General features: G+C 43.2%; 1 protein-coding gene across 1 annotated transcript; it reads right to left on the reverse strand.

Annotated features, from left to right (window-relative positions):
• Nucleotides 1–4871: 4871 nt before the first annotated feature.
• Nucleotides 4872–9726, reverse strand: VPS18 (vacuolar protein sorting 18 homolog (S. cerevisiae); the record flags this gene model as incomplete). The annotated part of the gene is made up of 4 exons (XM_009872582.1): nt 4872–5965; nt 6704–8574; nt 9309–9400; nt 9585–9726. Coding segments are annotated over 4 exons (2834 nt in total), but the record flags the coding sequence as incomplete, so codon positions are not given.
• Nucleotides 9727–14331: the final 4605 nt, after the last annotated feature.

Genomic DNA, 14331 nt, shown 5'->3' on the forward strand with positions numbered 1-14331 from the left:
AAAATCTCCATGCAGTGAGATGGCCTGATGTCATACAGACACACATCAGCTGTGCTTATTCCCACACCAGCCAAGCTCTGCAGCTCAAGCGCTGAATTCAAATAGCTCTACAGCCGTCACCAGAGGGGCCACGAAGCACCTCTGTGAGTCTGAACTCAAGGCTGACTTGCTGCAAGTTGGAAACAGTCCTGTGCTGAGCTGCCCCACACTGACAGAAAGAGTCTGTAGGATCGGTTACAGCTGTACTTGTAATCTTGGAGTGTTCCTGCAGCTTCCTTGTTTCTAAACCACCAGCCTTACTCAAACAAGCTGCCTCCAATACCTCTGGGCCGTTGCAGAGAGGAGATACTCGAGCCCGTTTTTCTCTCCACCCCAACCAGTTTCAACAAGTAGGTCTAACAAGTTTGTTTAATGTTTTTCCCCTCCTTCCACCTGAAAGCAGCTGCAGGGCAGTTGCTTTACAGCTCATACTCCAAATAAGTAGCCTGATGCCTTTCCACTAGATCTGGGAGTGAAAAAATCCAAATGCTGAGTTGAGGGCGAAGTATCCTGAGTCTCCAGAATGACAATAAAGCCATGAAGCTCAAATCTTAGAGGGCTCATACGGTGTAAAATCTAGACTGGGCGTCATCAGAGACAGCAGATAGTGTAGGAGCTAAACGCACATACAACGCACTGCAAATTTAAGGTGTTCCTGTAATGTTCCTCTTTCAATCCCTACACTCTTCAATTTTACCAAAATTACTATTTTAAAGGAAATGAGCTTATTCTTCTTCAGCACCTCAGTGTGAAAACTACAAATCCGCCAATACTGCGGCTCCACTGGGGAAGCTTCTCTAAAGTAAGATATATAAAGTTAGGTCAAATGATTTTATAGAAACCACCATTCCCTCTCCTTTCTAGGATACCCCTTCCATCATGTAACAAAAGGGCAGGAGATCCTGGCCAGCATCTCTCTTTGAGGATGCTGTAAAATTCTTTCACAAACGTTACAACAGTGAATAACATGGTACTCCATCTATTCTGGAGAAAAGGACTCAACCTATCTGAATAAAAATAACTCAAAAAAATCCAAAATTCCCTAATTCTTGTATATTTCAAACCTCAAACTTCAGCTCAGCATACCTGTTGCAAGGAAGAGGCACGTTTTCAGTCTGTCTTACCACAGCTCACTACAGGGTTGATGAAGGAAGAAGCGATACAAGGAAAAAGACTTTGCATGAACTCCCACTAGAAGAGAAGTATTTGCACTTCTGAATATAATCTACAGGCTGACAGTGACAGGGCAGTATGAATGGGAACCACCCCTTTCAAGTACTACATGCTAATACACAACTACAGTCAAACTACAACATCCAATTTTGATGGAGTACAAGATGTTCCTGCTCCCACTTGGCCCTTTCCTTGGATTATGACCCCACAACTCAGAGGCAAAAAGAAAACATACTAACTTCTCTGTTCATGCAAGTCAGTGTCCAATATTGTATTACAAAGTCAGCTTTTCTGGTGCTTCTCACAAAACACACTTGGCTCACATCTACCATCTCTGCTGCCAGGACAGGGTGAAGGGGAAGCAACTCAGAATGGTCAGACCTGAGGCCACCAGATATTGCAACTCTAAGTCTAGGGCTGATCTCTCAACAGTTTACTAAATTCACTTAGGTCCATAAGAACTTACACTAGAATGCAATTAAACAAATAAGGACTGAGACTCATTTGTTAACAGAATCAATCCAGGTTTTAATACTCAAAAAACTAATCTGTGAACTGAAATTGTCTTTTAGAGACAATTTTTCAGCATCTTTGCCTCCAACAACTACCTTATAGGTGTCTCCACCCCCGCCCCCTCCACAGGCAGCGGGAACCTGCTTCAGTTCCTCACTGTTTTGTTCTTTCTTTTGTTTTGTTCTTTCTTCTACCAGAAAATACCTTCAGCTTCGCGGCAGCAAACCTCAGCATTTAAATGGCAGCGACGACATCTAGTGGCTTGTTCAGAATTTGCCTTCCTAAATTTCCAGCCCAATTACTTTTAAAAAGGAGACAAAACACTCACCTCTCAGCGCTTCACTTAGCTGCTTCCAGCTACACAGACCAACAGCAAGTGCATCCAAAATTCCCTACAAACACTTCCATAACATATCCTCATCGCTGTCTCCCCCAGCTCACAGCATTTTCCCAACCCCTTGCCTGAAGCCTAGGAGAGGTGAGGTAGTAGGAACAAGTCTGTTGCTTTAGGCCTTACCTACACAACTAAATTTCTTCAGCGTAAATCCCACCCTTTTGGTTATGCTGTTCTCAAGCCGCGATAAACTACATGGTAGGGATTATTCACACAGGCAAGGACAAGGCCCAAGGCCACGTTATCTGTAACAGCTGGTACACAGCTCACTCACAGCTTAAAAAACATACAAAGGACTGTGATTTCTAAAATGTGATTGTGCCAAAATTACAAGGAAAAAAGATAAAAATGCTATTCTGAAAGCCAAGAGGAAGAGATTCCGCAGATTAGATTTATGTGAGAACAGTGAGCAATTCACTTACCTCCACCCCCCAAAAAACCCTCTTGTTTCTTTCACTGCAAAACTGCCAAGAAGCACAGGTGAATGGTTACTGAAATTTTTGAAGCATGTGACAGTGTAAGGAAAGTTCAGAAGCTACCTTTACGTAGGTTCCTGTATGACTGGCAGTAGTCACTAAATCACTGCTGGAGTTTTTTCAGGCGCTAACACTCTCCACAGCCTTGACAGCAAATAACCTAAAAGATTTTTCAGTTAGCAATGGTGAGGAAGCACGAGATTTGTCATGTTTGTTTCTGGTGTACAAGTCTATAGCCCCCACGGAATGTTACATACTTAAAAAAAAAAAAAAAGTCCTAGTTTTGTTAACTGAGGCATATTAATGCTTAAGACTGGAATCAGTAAGTTCTTGGGGTGCCTTCCCCGACCACCTCATCTCAGGCAAAGACCTGAGGGTTTTTATTTACTTGCTATGCCTCAGTTCCCACAGACACATGCTTCTTTCAATAATATGGACAACCAGATCTCCCTGGAATGGTCTATAAGCAAATAATATTGCTATTCTTCAGAGCACAACAGAAACATCTCTGCGCTCTGTAGTGCTAAAAGGGAAAAAATGGAGGACTATAATAATCTAATATACCAGGAAATCATTCTGTAAAAACCCCAAAATAAAAGAGATAGAATAAGTATTAAAAAATGTCTCAAAGAAAATAAATAACTTGAAATTACTCCCTGCATCAGAATGAACTGCTACTCACGTCTCTACTAAAGGTCAAAAAAACAACCACTTGCCTTTGACCAGCAACTGGTTTGGGTGGCAGGCCAGTGTTGCTTTAGAATGACACACACAACCTTAAATATCACACTGTTCACATGAAGAGATGATGATCCAGGAGCGGCCAGTTATAACAGGTTTAATGCTGAACTTCAGAAGACATCACATTTAGTTTTCATCACAAATACTTTGGCAGACCCATCGACTTACCCAAACAGGAGGTATCCAGAGCCAAAGAAAACTAGAGCATGTGGGGTTTCCGAACCACTGAAACACCGGTTTCTGATAAGCCAGCTGGGTGGTGATGAGACTGCGTATCCCATGGCTCCAACAAAAAGAGGATTTCAAAACCTCAGGTCTTCCTACTATCCAGCTCTGTTTTTTATTACTCATGTCATTTTACACAGGTAAAATTAATTCATTCCAGGCTGAAGCTCGCAACAAAATACATTCTTCCAGAGCTCTGAAGGGTTATCATAATATTAGGTCAGTTCCTTGAGGAAACCAATTTATATTCCCTGTCAGTGATGTGAGAATCCACTTCTACCACGCTACAAACAGGGTGACTAGCAGATTGAGAGAGGGACTCAAGACAAGCACATAGATTCATGTGAAAGAACCAAAGAGGTTTTTCAGAAGACAGTATCTTCCATTCCCTTAATTACAAGAATCATAATTTTTCATTCGGACCATTCCATTGTTCTGCCAGTTACTACCTTTGTAGTAGCAGCCCCAAGGAGCTAAACCTTTATTACAATATTAATTTCTTGAAAAATTAAAACCCTGCTACATTCCCTAAGAAAGTATTTTGTTCTCTCACCCACAATGCTGTGGTTACCATCCCCTGGGAAAATTTTTCCAAGTCAGAGCAATAGAAGAATATCGAGTTGCTATCAAATACTGTCAGGAAGGCAAAAGACTGCCTGGTGCCAAGGTACTGGCTTCAAATGGCAAAACAAATTTCACATCAACAGAACTTTTCTCTAAGTCTACCCTTGAGGGAACCTATGACAAGATCTCTAGTCTAGTGCTCAAGTGCAGCTTGAAGAGGACCACAGCAGGACAATACAAACAAAGTTGTGTTTCTGCTTGCAGAGTAGCAGTTGAAACCTTACTACTGCATATATCAGTTTTAGTTTGGGGTGAACACAAAACCAAGACCTACTATACAAAGACAGTCATAGTAGAAACAGGATGGAGAGAGGGAGGAAGTGGTGAACAGGCTAGGAAGTATTTCCAGAAACAGAACCTAGAGAAAATTCAAATGTATGGACTTGTTGGAAAGAAAATTATAGACCTTGAATTGCAGGCAAATAACTTCAGTGTATTATGAGACACTCCTGTTTGAAAATTATACTCATTCTTATATTATGTTGTGTAGAAACATGTATTTGTGTAACATGACATCTACAAAATATGTATGTAAGAGCATTTGTCCTTTCATGTTCTTTCCATGTACATGGCTATAGACTCTCAGTAAAAAGGAAACAGAAGGCAATTCTAGCTTTGAAAGTGATGAAGACTACACTGCTTAGTGTTCTTCTCTACTTTTCCCTTTAAGCTTGTCTTCACCAAAACAAATACCACACAAGAGGGAAGACAAATCCTAGGCTGTTCCCAATTCCTTCTGGACAACAAGGCACTCCATTAGCTTCACACCGAGAACTTCAGAAGAACTGCAAACAGCAAACATCTGCTAAATATATTCCAGTAGGTTAGCTCTAACAATTGTTCAAGTTCTTAAGACAGCCACCGCTATATCTCCCTGTTTGTCAAGATTAGTCCACTGTAATCCTGATAACACGACCTCACTACTCTATTTCCTTAGAGTTCCACAGCACCCACTGTGTTCCTGCTTCTGGAGGTTATATTCCCATCACAGACGCTTCACAAGTTGCGAACAAAACCACTCTAGAGGATTGACAGCTGCAGATTTAGACAACTACAGCCAGCTTTGCATCTCCTCTTCGTACTTCTGGGGATCAATAAAAGGCTTGTCAATGGATCGGATCATCAGCTCACCACAGTACACACATTCAGCTGCCACGATATCATCAATGTCAGCTTTGATCTGTTCCCGGCTCTGCTGCCCCTTCCCTAAGCTAATGGTATCCATGTCCTTGGGACGATGGTGGCTCTTGGAAGGCTGACTGGTAGCTGCCAGCTTCTTCTGAAGATCTTCAAGTTTTGCCTGCTTATAGGCAGGAAGGTTTGGTAAAACTGCTTGGAGGAGACAGTCATAGTGAAACATGTGACCACATAGGAAAAGGTAAAAAGGGCGGTTTAGAAGAGGAAAATCACAAGCAGCGCATTTTTCCTGAGGTTCCACAGAGCCATACTTATTTCTCATTTCCTGGATATCCTCACGGATTCTCTTGGCGCTTTGTGTGGCTTCTTCCATCTCCCTTTTCAGTTCCTCAATGTGCTTGTTGTAGTCCTCCAGGGAGTTACAGATTGCCTCCTTGAAATGGTCAATAGTGACAAAGTCTGGAAAGAACGGCAGGACGTCTTCAATCTTCAGCAGGGCACAGCTGGAGAGGCAGGCCATTGCCTTCTTGACGTCCTTCTCTTCCTGAACAACGTGGCGAGCAATCTTCAACCAGAGCTTCTTCCGGAGTTCCTCATCATCTTCAGGAAGATCTGCACAGGACTTGGCAAGATCAACATCCACCTAGAATTTAAACAGACGAGGAAATCAAGTTAAACTTCCCTCTTTGTTTATCCATCATTCAACTTCAAAGTCTGCTGTCCATTATAGGAGGCATTAATAAAAAACTTCCACTGCTATCTCATTGCCTAGAGCTGCACTACTGGCCAGCTCCTTGTTTACACGTCAAACACCTCTCACCTCTGCACCAGTATTCCTCCCTGAAGATTTGCTTGCTGCCCAGCAGAGAACAAAGCCCAGCACTACAATAAGGGCAAATCCATGTTACAGTATCTTTGCTGGCCACACTTTTCAGCAAAGACATAACAATGCCAAGAGAAAAAAAATAAAAAATCCAACATCTCCCTGAAGGTCAGTCTAAGCTGACAAAGGCATTCTTCTGTGATAAGTATCACAGATGTGAATAGGAAGTAATCAGAATCCTGAACAATAGCTAAACAAGTCTTGCATAAATGCAGATATGTGTAAGGTATTTTACGTTAGAGACTGAGCTGAAGGCAGGCAGCACTCCCTGTTGTACTTTCTACACACCTACTCTCAGTTACAGCTTGTCACAGTCAGCTGTCTACTAAAAACAACTGAAGTGTGGTAAGAGAGACAGGTCTTTCCTCCTAGACGTAGCTGCACAGCTCCTATACCCATGAGTCTGTCCAGTTCCTCTCAATGCTCGCTTGGTTCCAGATAACTTGAAGAAGCTCTACTCCTATACATCACAGTATGCACGCACAGACACACACGTACCTGTAAGGCGAGATCCACAGCCTCCTCGTATAATTCCATCACTTTGTAAATATGGACACACGCACGGTGGTGCCCGTGCTCCGCGCACAGGCGCAACGCGTACTTCAAGTCATAGTGGATCCTGTTTGGGTTGGTTCCTGCTTGTTCCAGGTACGATAGCAGCGAGTCCGGCCGACACAAAGCGTAAAGAGACAACAGGTAGTTGTGAATGGCTTGCTGCGTTTCCTCCAGCTGATAGACACAGAACTCCATATATCTAATGGCTTCATTGATCTGCTGGGTGCTGGCACTCTGGCTATAGTTAACGAGGGCTGGAATGAGGTTCCTGGCATCCAGTCTAGAGCCCATAGAAATCCAGGCATCGACAACCTTCTTGGGAATATGCTGGATGAGGACTGGAGAGAACTTGTAGAACAGCTTCTCATCTCTGTGCCTGGACAGCACATTTAGAGCTTCATCGTACTCATCGTGCTGGCAGTGGTGAGCAACTACACGCTCGTAGTCCTGCATGATGACTGCAAAGTAGACCATGTGCTCTGTGTCCCCATGGCTTGCCAACAGTTCATAAATAGATGCCCGGTTATTAAACAGACAGTCTTTGTTTTTAGGACTGCTCAGGAAAGTGCGAAACTTCTCCCGTGTATCTAAATAGAGATTTCGCTGGGAGGGATCTCCTTCCAATATACCTAGCCAGTTCAGGTACAGCTCAGTTAACCACGTGGTCAGCAGAGTGGTCTGTGTCTTCTCAGAAGGCTTTAGGTTACTTAGCTTCTTAATCAAAAACTCCATCAGGGCCTCTTCTTGCTTGGCTTCAATGAACTTAAGAGCAATTTCCTCAAAGTAGTTCTGGGTCAGCGCATAACATTTGGCACTGTCCAGATACCTCTTGTTTTGGAAGCAGTGCTCTGCCTCTTTTGCCAGCACGATGTCTAGGCACTCAGGACGGTCTTTACAATACTCTTTGGCTAAATCGAATTTGTTCATATTCATATACATCTTCCACACGTCTCTAGATTCCCGCTGGACGTGGTAGCGGAACACTACTTTCTCAGTGTGGATCCATATCTGATGGACTGTAGGATCTTTGATCATGCGTGTCAATAAGCCAAACTTCTCCAGGAAGAGATCTTGAAAAACCACCTGCCCGTTCAGAGTGCACACAGCCTTCACCCGATCAGGCAGCAGCAACAGGAAGTGGAACTGGGTAAGTACAATGGAGATCGGCTTGTTCACTGTTATGTCGATGTCAGAAGGATAAACCCAGACCCGTTCATCACTCAGAATTGAATCAGGACGGCTATAATCCAAGGTACCATATAAAACACCATTTCCCATCATCCAGGCAAAGGAGCGTGGGTTGGAGCGCAGTTTTGGGGTGTAAAAGGCTATCTCACTGAAACCAAGGTTGGCCGGGAACTCCCGAAAGCTGGGCAAATGGTCAGCATGCATAGCAAATATGGAGCTGAAGCCCTGCTGCTCTGTCCCTTCAGGCACTTTGCCAACAAACTGGAAGAGTCTCTTTCGAGTGGTGGCTATAATAAAAAACTTCCCTTCTATCCCTCGTTCAATCTCCAAGCAGCAGACGGGGGCAGGTCCCGATTCCTCCTCCAGAGTGTAGACCTGTCGGAAGTACTGGTCGGGATTAGTGCTGAAGAGGCTTCCCTCGCTGATGGAAATTTCAGCCTCATAAATGTGCCCCTGGGCCGTTCCCACCAGGATCGGCCCAGTGTTGGTCTCTGAACCGAGAAATTTGTTCCAGCCCACGCTTTCAATCAGGTGGCCTTTCCAGCGGGAGAGTGCTCGCACTTTCTGAACACTTCTGTTCAAGTAAAGGCATTCGCTTGTGTTCAGAGCAATCAGGAGATGAGAGCCTGCCAACAGAAGAGGGGTATGGGAAGGAGAATGACAGAACACGTCAAGACTATGCCTAAGCAAGCCAAATTCCTGAGGCTTCTAAGCCTCACATTTGATAAGCTCTGATATCAACATACTTAATCCAAGACTCTTCCAAGCATTTATAGGAATGTGGGGGATTTCCATACTGGATCCTAATGGTAGTCCCTATGTTGCAAACTTAATTTACTGGTCCCAGATGCTTCAGCAAGAAGGTATTCTTCCATTTGAATGAGTGTTCTAAGAGTAGTTCCCAGAGTTCTCTCCTATCCCTGGCAGTCAGTGACAGATATGGGCATCTCTTCCTAAACTTCTGTTTTGCTTTTTAAAATCAGTCAAAGCTACAGTGAGCTGCAGATGTTTTACAGTCCTTCTTAAAGATTACTATAGGAACACACACAGCACAAAGTGACGGCAACGGTTTCCTTTCATTGGTTTTAGCAGCCTTGCTCAGAACAGCCTAATTGCACATGTTCATCTCAGGGAGTTCAAAAGCAACAACAGCCACACAACAAGCCAATGTTTTTCTACTAGTACAGGGGCAAAACAGTAGGCAGGGCCCCTGGGCAACGGAGTTCCACCCACAGAAAAACCACGGGTTCTCCTGATTTACAGAACAGAAAGAGAACTCCTTCACCAGTGCTTGTTACGCACACCCAATCGGATCTGCTGCCAACCGCTGTCTGTAAATGTACACAGTCTGCTGCCTCACCTGTGTGGTCCAAAAACATCTTGTAGACTTTGGTTTCATCTTTGCGTCCCAGTTCTACTTGATTAGGTTCATCTGGCTTCCCAAGATCAATCCTGCAAAGAGAAATCATGAAAGCAGGCTTCCAACAGACATTCATGTAGGTGTAATTGTTTACTGGTTTCCATATTGAGTTCATGGCTTCTTATCCAGTTTGAAATTTCAAGTTCTCTAACTTTAAAAAAAAAAAAAAAAAGACAGACAAGATAAGCAATAAGCTCATGTCTCTGGCAGCATTACCTGAGCAGGGTGTCTTTGCCAAGGCTCATACAGAGCTGGTTAGAGGAGACTACTAAGCTGTTAATTTTCTCTGGCGGAGCAAAATCAATCCTTTGCTTGTTAAATATTGGTGTTTCCTTCTCCAGTCGTGCATTCACATATCCTGGAGAAAGAACATGAACATTTAAAACCAAGACAAGACAAAACCTCACAGCAACGACCCCACGCTACATCAAAATCAAGTGTAGAAGGATCATTGTCAGAGCTATACTGCAAAGGAGCATGCTCCATGGAGCACGAACACAGAACAGCAGCACTTGCACAGATGTGTGCAATGGGAAAGAAAAATAGCAACGTGCTTTACTATCACATTCCAGAATTGCAAGTTTGTCACAAGCATTGATTTGAAAGCACACAGAATTCCAGGGGAAGCACAAAACTTTCACATAAACTGTATGAAAAGCTGAAAATTAGAGTAGAAGTACAAAATAATTTGTTTTCCTTGGTTGACAGTTCATTTGTCCATGACAGGAAAGAATGGCTGGTATTCCACAGGACAGAGGGCTCTGGTTTGACACTCCCATACAAGCTACCCAAGAGACCACTGTGGCATTAATTGAAATGTATTTCTCTTCTTATTCCATGTTGGAACTGAATGAGCTACCATACTTTACATCCATCAATCACAAACTAAAGCTATTTTTAAAGCCATGTTGGATTTTTTGGGAACCATGTAGCAGACTCCATCATAGAGAGAAGTCTGTTGGACTGTTTGCTGCAGGGCACACAGCTGGAGGTCACAATGAGGCTGAAAGCATAACCTTGCTTTACCAACCATAACACTACCATAACTGCAACTTTCCAGCTGTTGCTGGAAGGCATGTGAACTACTTATTAGACCTAAAACAATAACCAAGACCTAGTGATTGCTGAATCAATGCTCTAAACTTGACATAAATTGCTCCCTGAGTCAAAATCTATTCAGACTGGTTTACTGTTTCATGGCAAGTCCCAAGATGGAGTTAGACTAACCTAATCCTCAGATCCTTTCAAAAGGCATGCCTGCATTCTAAGGAATTAAAGTTAGATTTAAGGGTTGAAGTTTGACAAGACACGGCCACTTTACGGGACACACGGTGTGTTTTAAGCCCAATCAAGCAAATCTGACAAATCAATGAACTGAAAAAGGGAGCATGTGCAACCAGAGCAAGTTAGCTCATGCGACTAATTAAGTATATGACTAGTTAGTTTAGTCCCAACCAGCTTGGGAAATGTGGCATCCACAGAAAGATATGCTGAAGGACTTATGAAGATAGAAGTGGGAAAGGCAAAAAATGGAGAAGTAAGGTCTGACTTAAGGGAAGTGACATACTTGTGGAGAAACAAGTTAATAAAAAAAAAAAAACTTAAAAATCTGTTACTTTAAAAATCTCTTATGATCTCCAGCGCAGAGCACAAGATGCAGTTCCAACCCATTCCCGTGGCTACAACGAAAGCAAAAGCCCAGACACAAGTAAGGGGTCAGCAAACTGAAACTTCTGAGACAGGTGAACCTGTAACATTGTGTCAGGGCACAGAGAAGCAGCATGACAGATTTAGTTTTTATTGAAGATATGTAGACCTCTGCGCCCAAAAGCAGAGGGTCTTGCAGACATCATGCCGCTCTATTCCTAAATGAGCAAAGCACTCTTCCTATGAGAAAGGAAAAAAACTACGAAAGAGCTCAGATATGCCAGTGAACTGCAGAATAAGTACACATTCATACAAAACAAAAACCAAGTGACGATACTCATTAGCAAAATCCTGGAACATATGTGCGTCCACAAACAGATCTTATCACAAAGCTTCATCCATATCTGTCCCATGAGACAAGTTTTCCCAGTGACTGAATTTCCCACACACACCAAGTCTTACGTAACCCTCTGACAAAGAAAACAGCCAAGGATCTCAGTCTGACCACACTACCTCAAGTTAGAAAGCAAGACAGATTGCTTCCATCCTAAAGAGCACAGGCCTGACGCTCTTTAGACTGGGACTAAGAGCACCACTTCAAAGCACACAATACCTATAATCTCCCCCAAACCACCCTGAAAAATTCTAATTTCAGCCCCGTTGCTGTTGAAAAAGCCGGCGTAGTAGTGGAAAGCAGCCTGCTAATGCTTTAATTGCCTATCCCACCAATGCATTCTCCTCGCCTCTGCCTCACCACTAGACCAGCTGCAGGATCTTTAAAGGATTCTTGTTTTAGAGAAAGATGCACATGCAGGAACAGACAAAGCAACCACAGTCTGAGTAGGCAGCCTTTTGCTCAGCACATATGATTTTTTTCTTACACATTGATTCAAATATTAAACATTACCCACTTATGCAAATGTGCCTTTATTTCCAGTTAAGCAAAGCAGATGTTCTTCATTTCAGATTGGGGAGCTGCAATGCCACAGTTTAAATTTGCTGGTGTGAACTGCGGTTCAAAACATACAGACAAACCTCCCAAGCTGCAGATTCGCATCATGTCACAGCTAACCAATAAATATAAATAAGTGTTCATGTATATAAAAAGAAAATATTACTCTGATGGGAAAAATCCACGTACCAATGGATCACCAAGTCACACTCATTCAGGCAATCTTGAATTTTTTTCAGATTGCCGCCAGGCAAAATAGGGCTGACTGAGACAGCAAGGAAAACATAGGAAGAAAGGGCAACAATACAGAGGCAGGAGAGTAGAGTTAAGGTGGCGGGTTTTGTCTTTTTTTTTTTTTAATCCAGTCATAGTTCAAGTCAGTGGATTGGATTCCAGCATTCTAGGCTGTATCCATGACAATCATAAGAACTGAAGGATCATCATCAATAACATAAGCATCGTCATTAGTGTCCATAGGAGGAGAAAGATGAACAATTTTAACTTACAGTTCTCTCTAAGTTTAACACACATTCCTTTCAAATGGTCCCTTCTTTCATTATGACCCCAGGGTCCCTCTTCTATTCAGGTGAGATTCTAGTGCAGCATGTTGGAACTGCAGGACTTGCAGTTCACAGTACAGCAGCACTCTAGGTTGGCAGAGTCACTGCTTGGTTATCTACAACTTTGACAAACAGTGTCTGCAGTTTAACAAGAACAGGGAACAACTGAAACAGAGGACTAAGCTTTATCATCTTCCAAAATTTCCAATCTAACCTTAAAGACTGCTTCCAGGAAGTTAACTATTTACTTGCGTCTTTTTCCAAAATCAGTTTGCTTAAACTTCAGATTGCCCACAATTTCTACCAGCCCAAGTCTGATCTACCAGCGTAGTCTGACTTATTCTAATTAAAATCCTGATTAGGCTGTGCCTTTGCAATTAAGCAGTTTCCCAAACCTCCTTTGCCAACATCAACTGTCAGCAAACAGGCAGATTTCTCAACTGTAGGATAGCCATGACTTACAGGACCTCACTCTGCTGTCTCACAGTCAGGAGACAGTGTTGCAGCAGTCAAGAAGAAAAGATGAGTCCTTGAAAATTTATTTTGGGTAACACTGCTTGTCCAACGCCTGTTTTGCACAACACCTATTCAGGACATTTATTCTTTATCTAACATTACACAACAAAGTAAGTATGCAGGTTGAACACAGGGAGCATATTTACTTCATTACCTAGACTCAGAGTAATTCTGTCTGTTTATTTATACTCAGCAATACACAGACATAGCATGACAGAATTAATCAATTCTTACCACATACATAAACCTCATAACCTGGTTTCCTCAATGGTTAACAGCAGGCAACACTACATAAGGAAAAGCCTTGAAAGAATGTGTCAATACATTTCCAAACTTGTCAATCATAAATGCCAGCTCTCTGCAGCAGCTGATACCACCACAACAGCAGGTAGGACAGAATCCTCTCACAACCTATATTTTCCTGCCACACTCAGTAAAACATTCTGAGGTAGCATCTATCGAGGAACAGTTATTGAACCTAACAAACCTTGAATTTATTGCAGAACATACCTGTCATTCGTTTGTTTTCTCTCACAAAAAATAAACTGACTGGTCATCACACCATTACCTGACTTTGACCATATAGCTCCCTGAATAGTACAGTACACTGAAGCTATGCAGGCCTTGGCAGAAAAGTTTAACAGTGACACAGATTGCTTTATCAGTAACCTTCTGCAGTAACCTTGCCATCATGTAGCTAGCCTAAGGGAACCACTCTAAAAAAATGAAGCCTTTGCTAAACTGCCCCTGGGTGAGGAAATTAACCCCATGAAGGTAGTTGTGCACATAGCCAGAATACTGTAACAGTTGTGTTCCTCAGAGAGGAAAAAAAAGAACTGATGAGGTGATCTCAGACAACTACCACAGCAATTAACTGAATAGTGCCGAGCTGTGGTTACAATTTGTGACTACCAAGGCATGCCAGTTCACATACACGTGTTTCCACCTCACGGCACAGGGGCTACGGCCTTACCAAGCCCCCCCACAGATAACCAGCACCTCAGCTTTGCTCAGACGACCTGCATCACCCCTTGGCTTCACCAGGAATCGAGCTGTGCCCTGCATCAAAACATTATGCACGGCAAATGACGGAAAAAGGAACCGCTGCTCAACATTATGTCACGTACGCATCAACGCACCTTTTCCTGGAAGTATTGCCCTGACGCGCCCTGACTCCCACCCGCCCCCAACTAACGAGCTGCCACCATGTCTCCCCGCTTCCCAGCAGGAAAACCGGCAGCGGGACTCCCCGCACGCCAGAGGCCGCGCCGAGGGTCTGACGGTGGGA

Source organism: Apaloderma vittatum, unplaced genomic scaffold (genome assembly GCF_000703405.1).
Source record: "Apaloderma vittatum isolate BGI_N311 unplaced genomic scaffold, ASM70340v1 scaffold13617, whole genome shotgun sequence".
Taxonomy (NCBI): Eukaryota; Metazoa; Chordata; class Aves; order Trogoniformes; family Trogonidae; genus Apaloderma; species Apaloderma vittatum.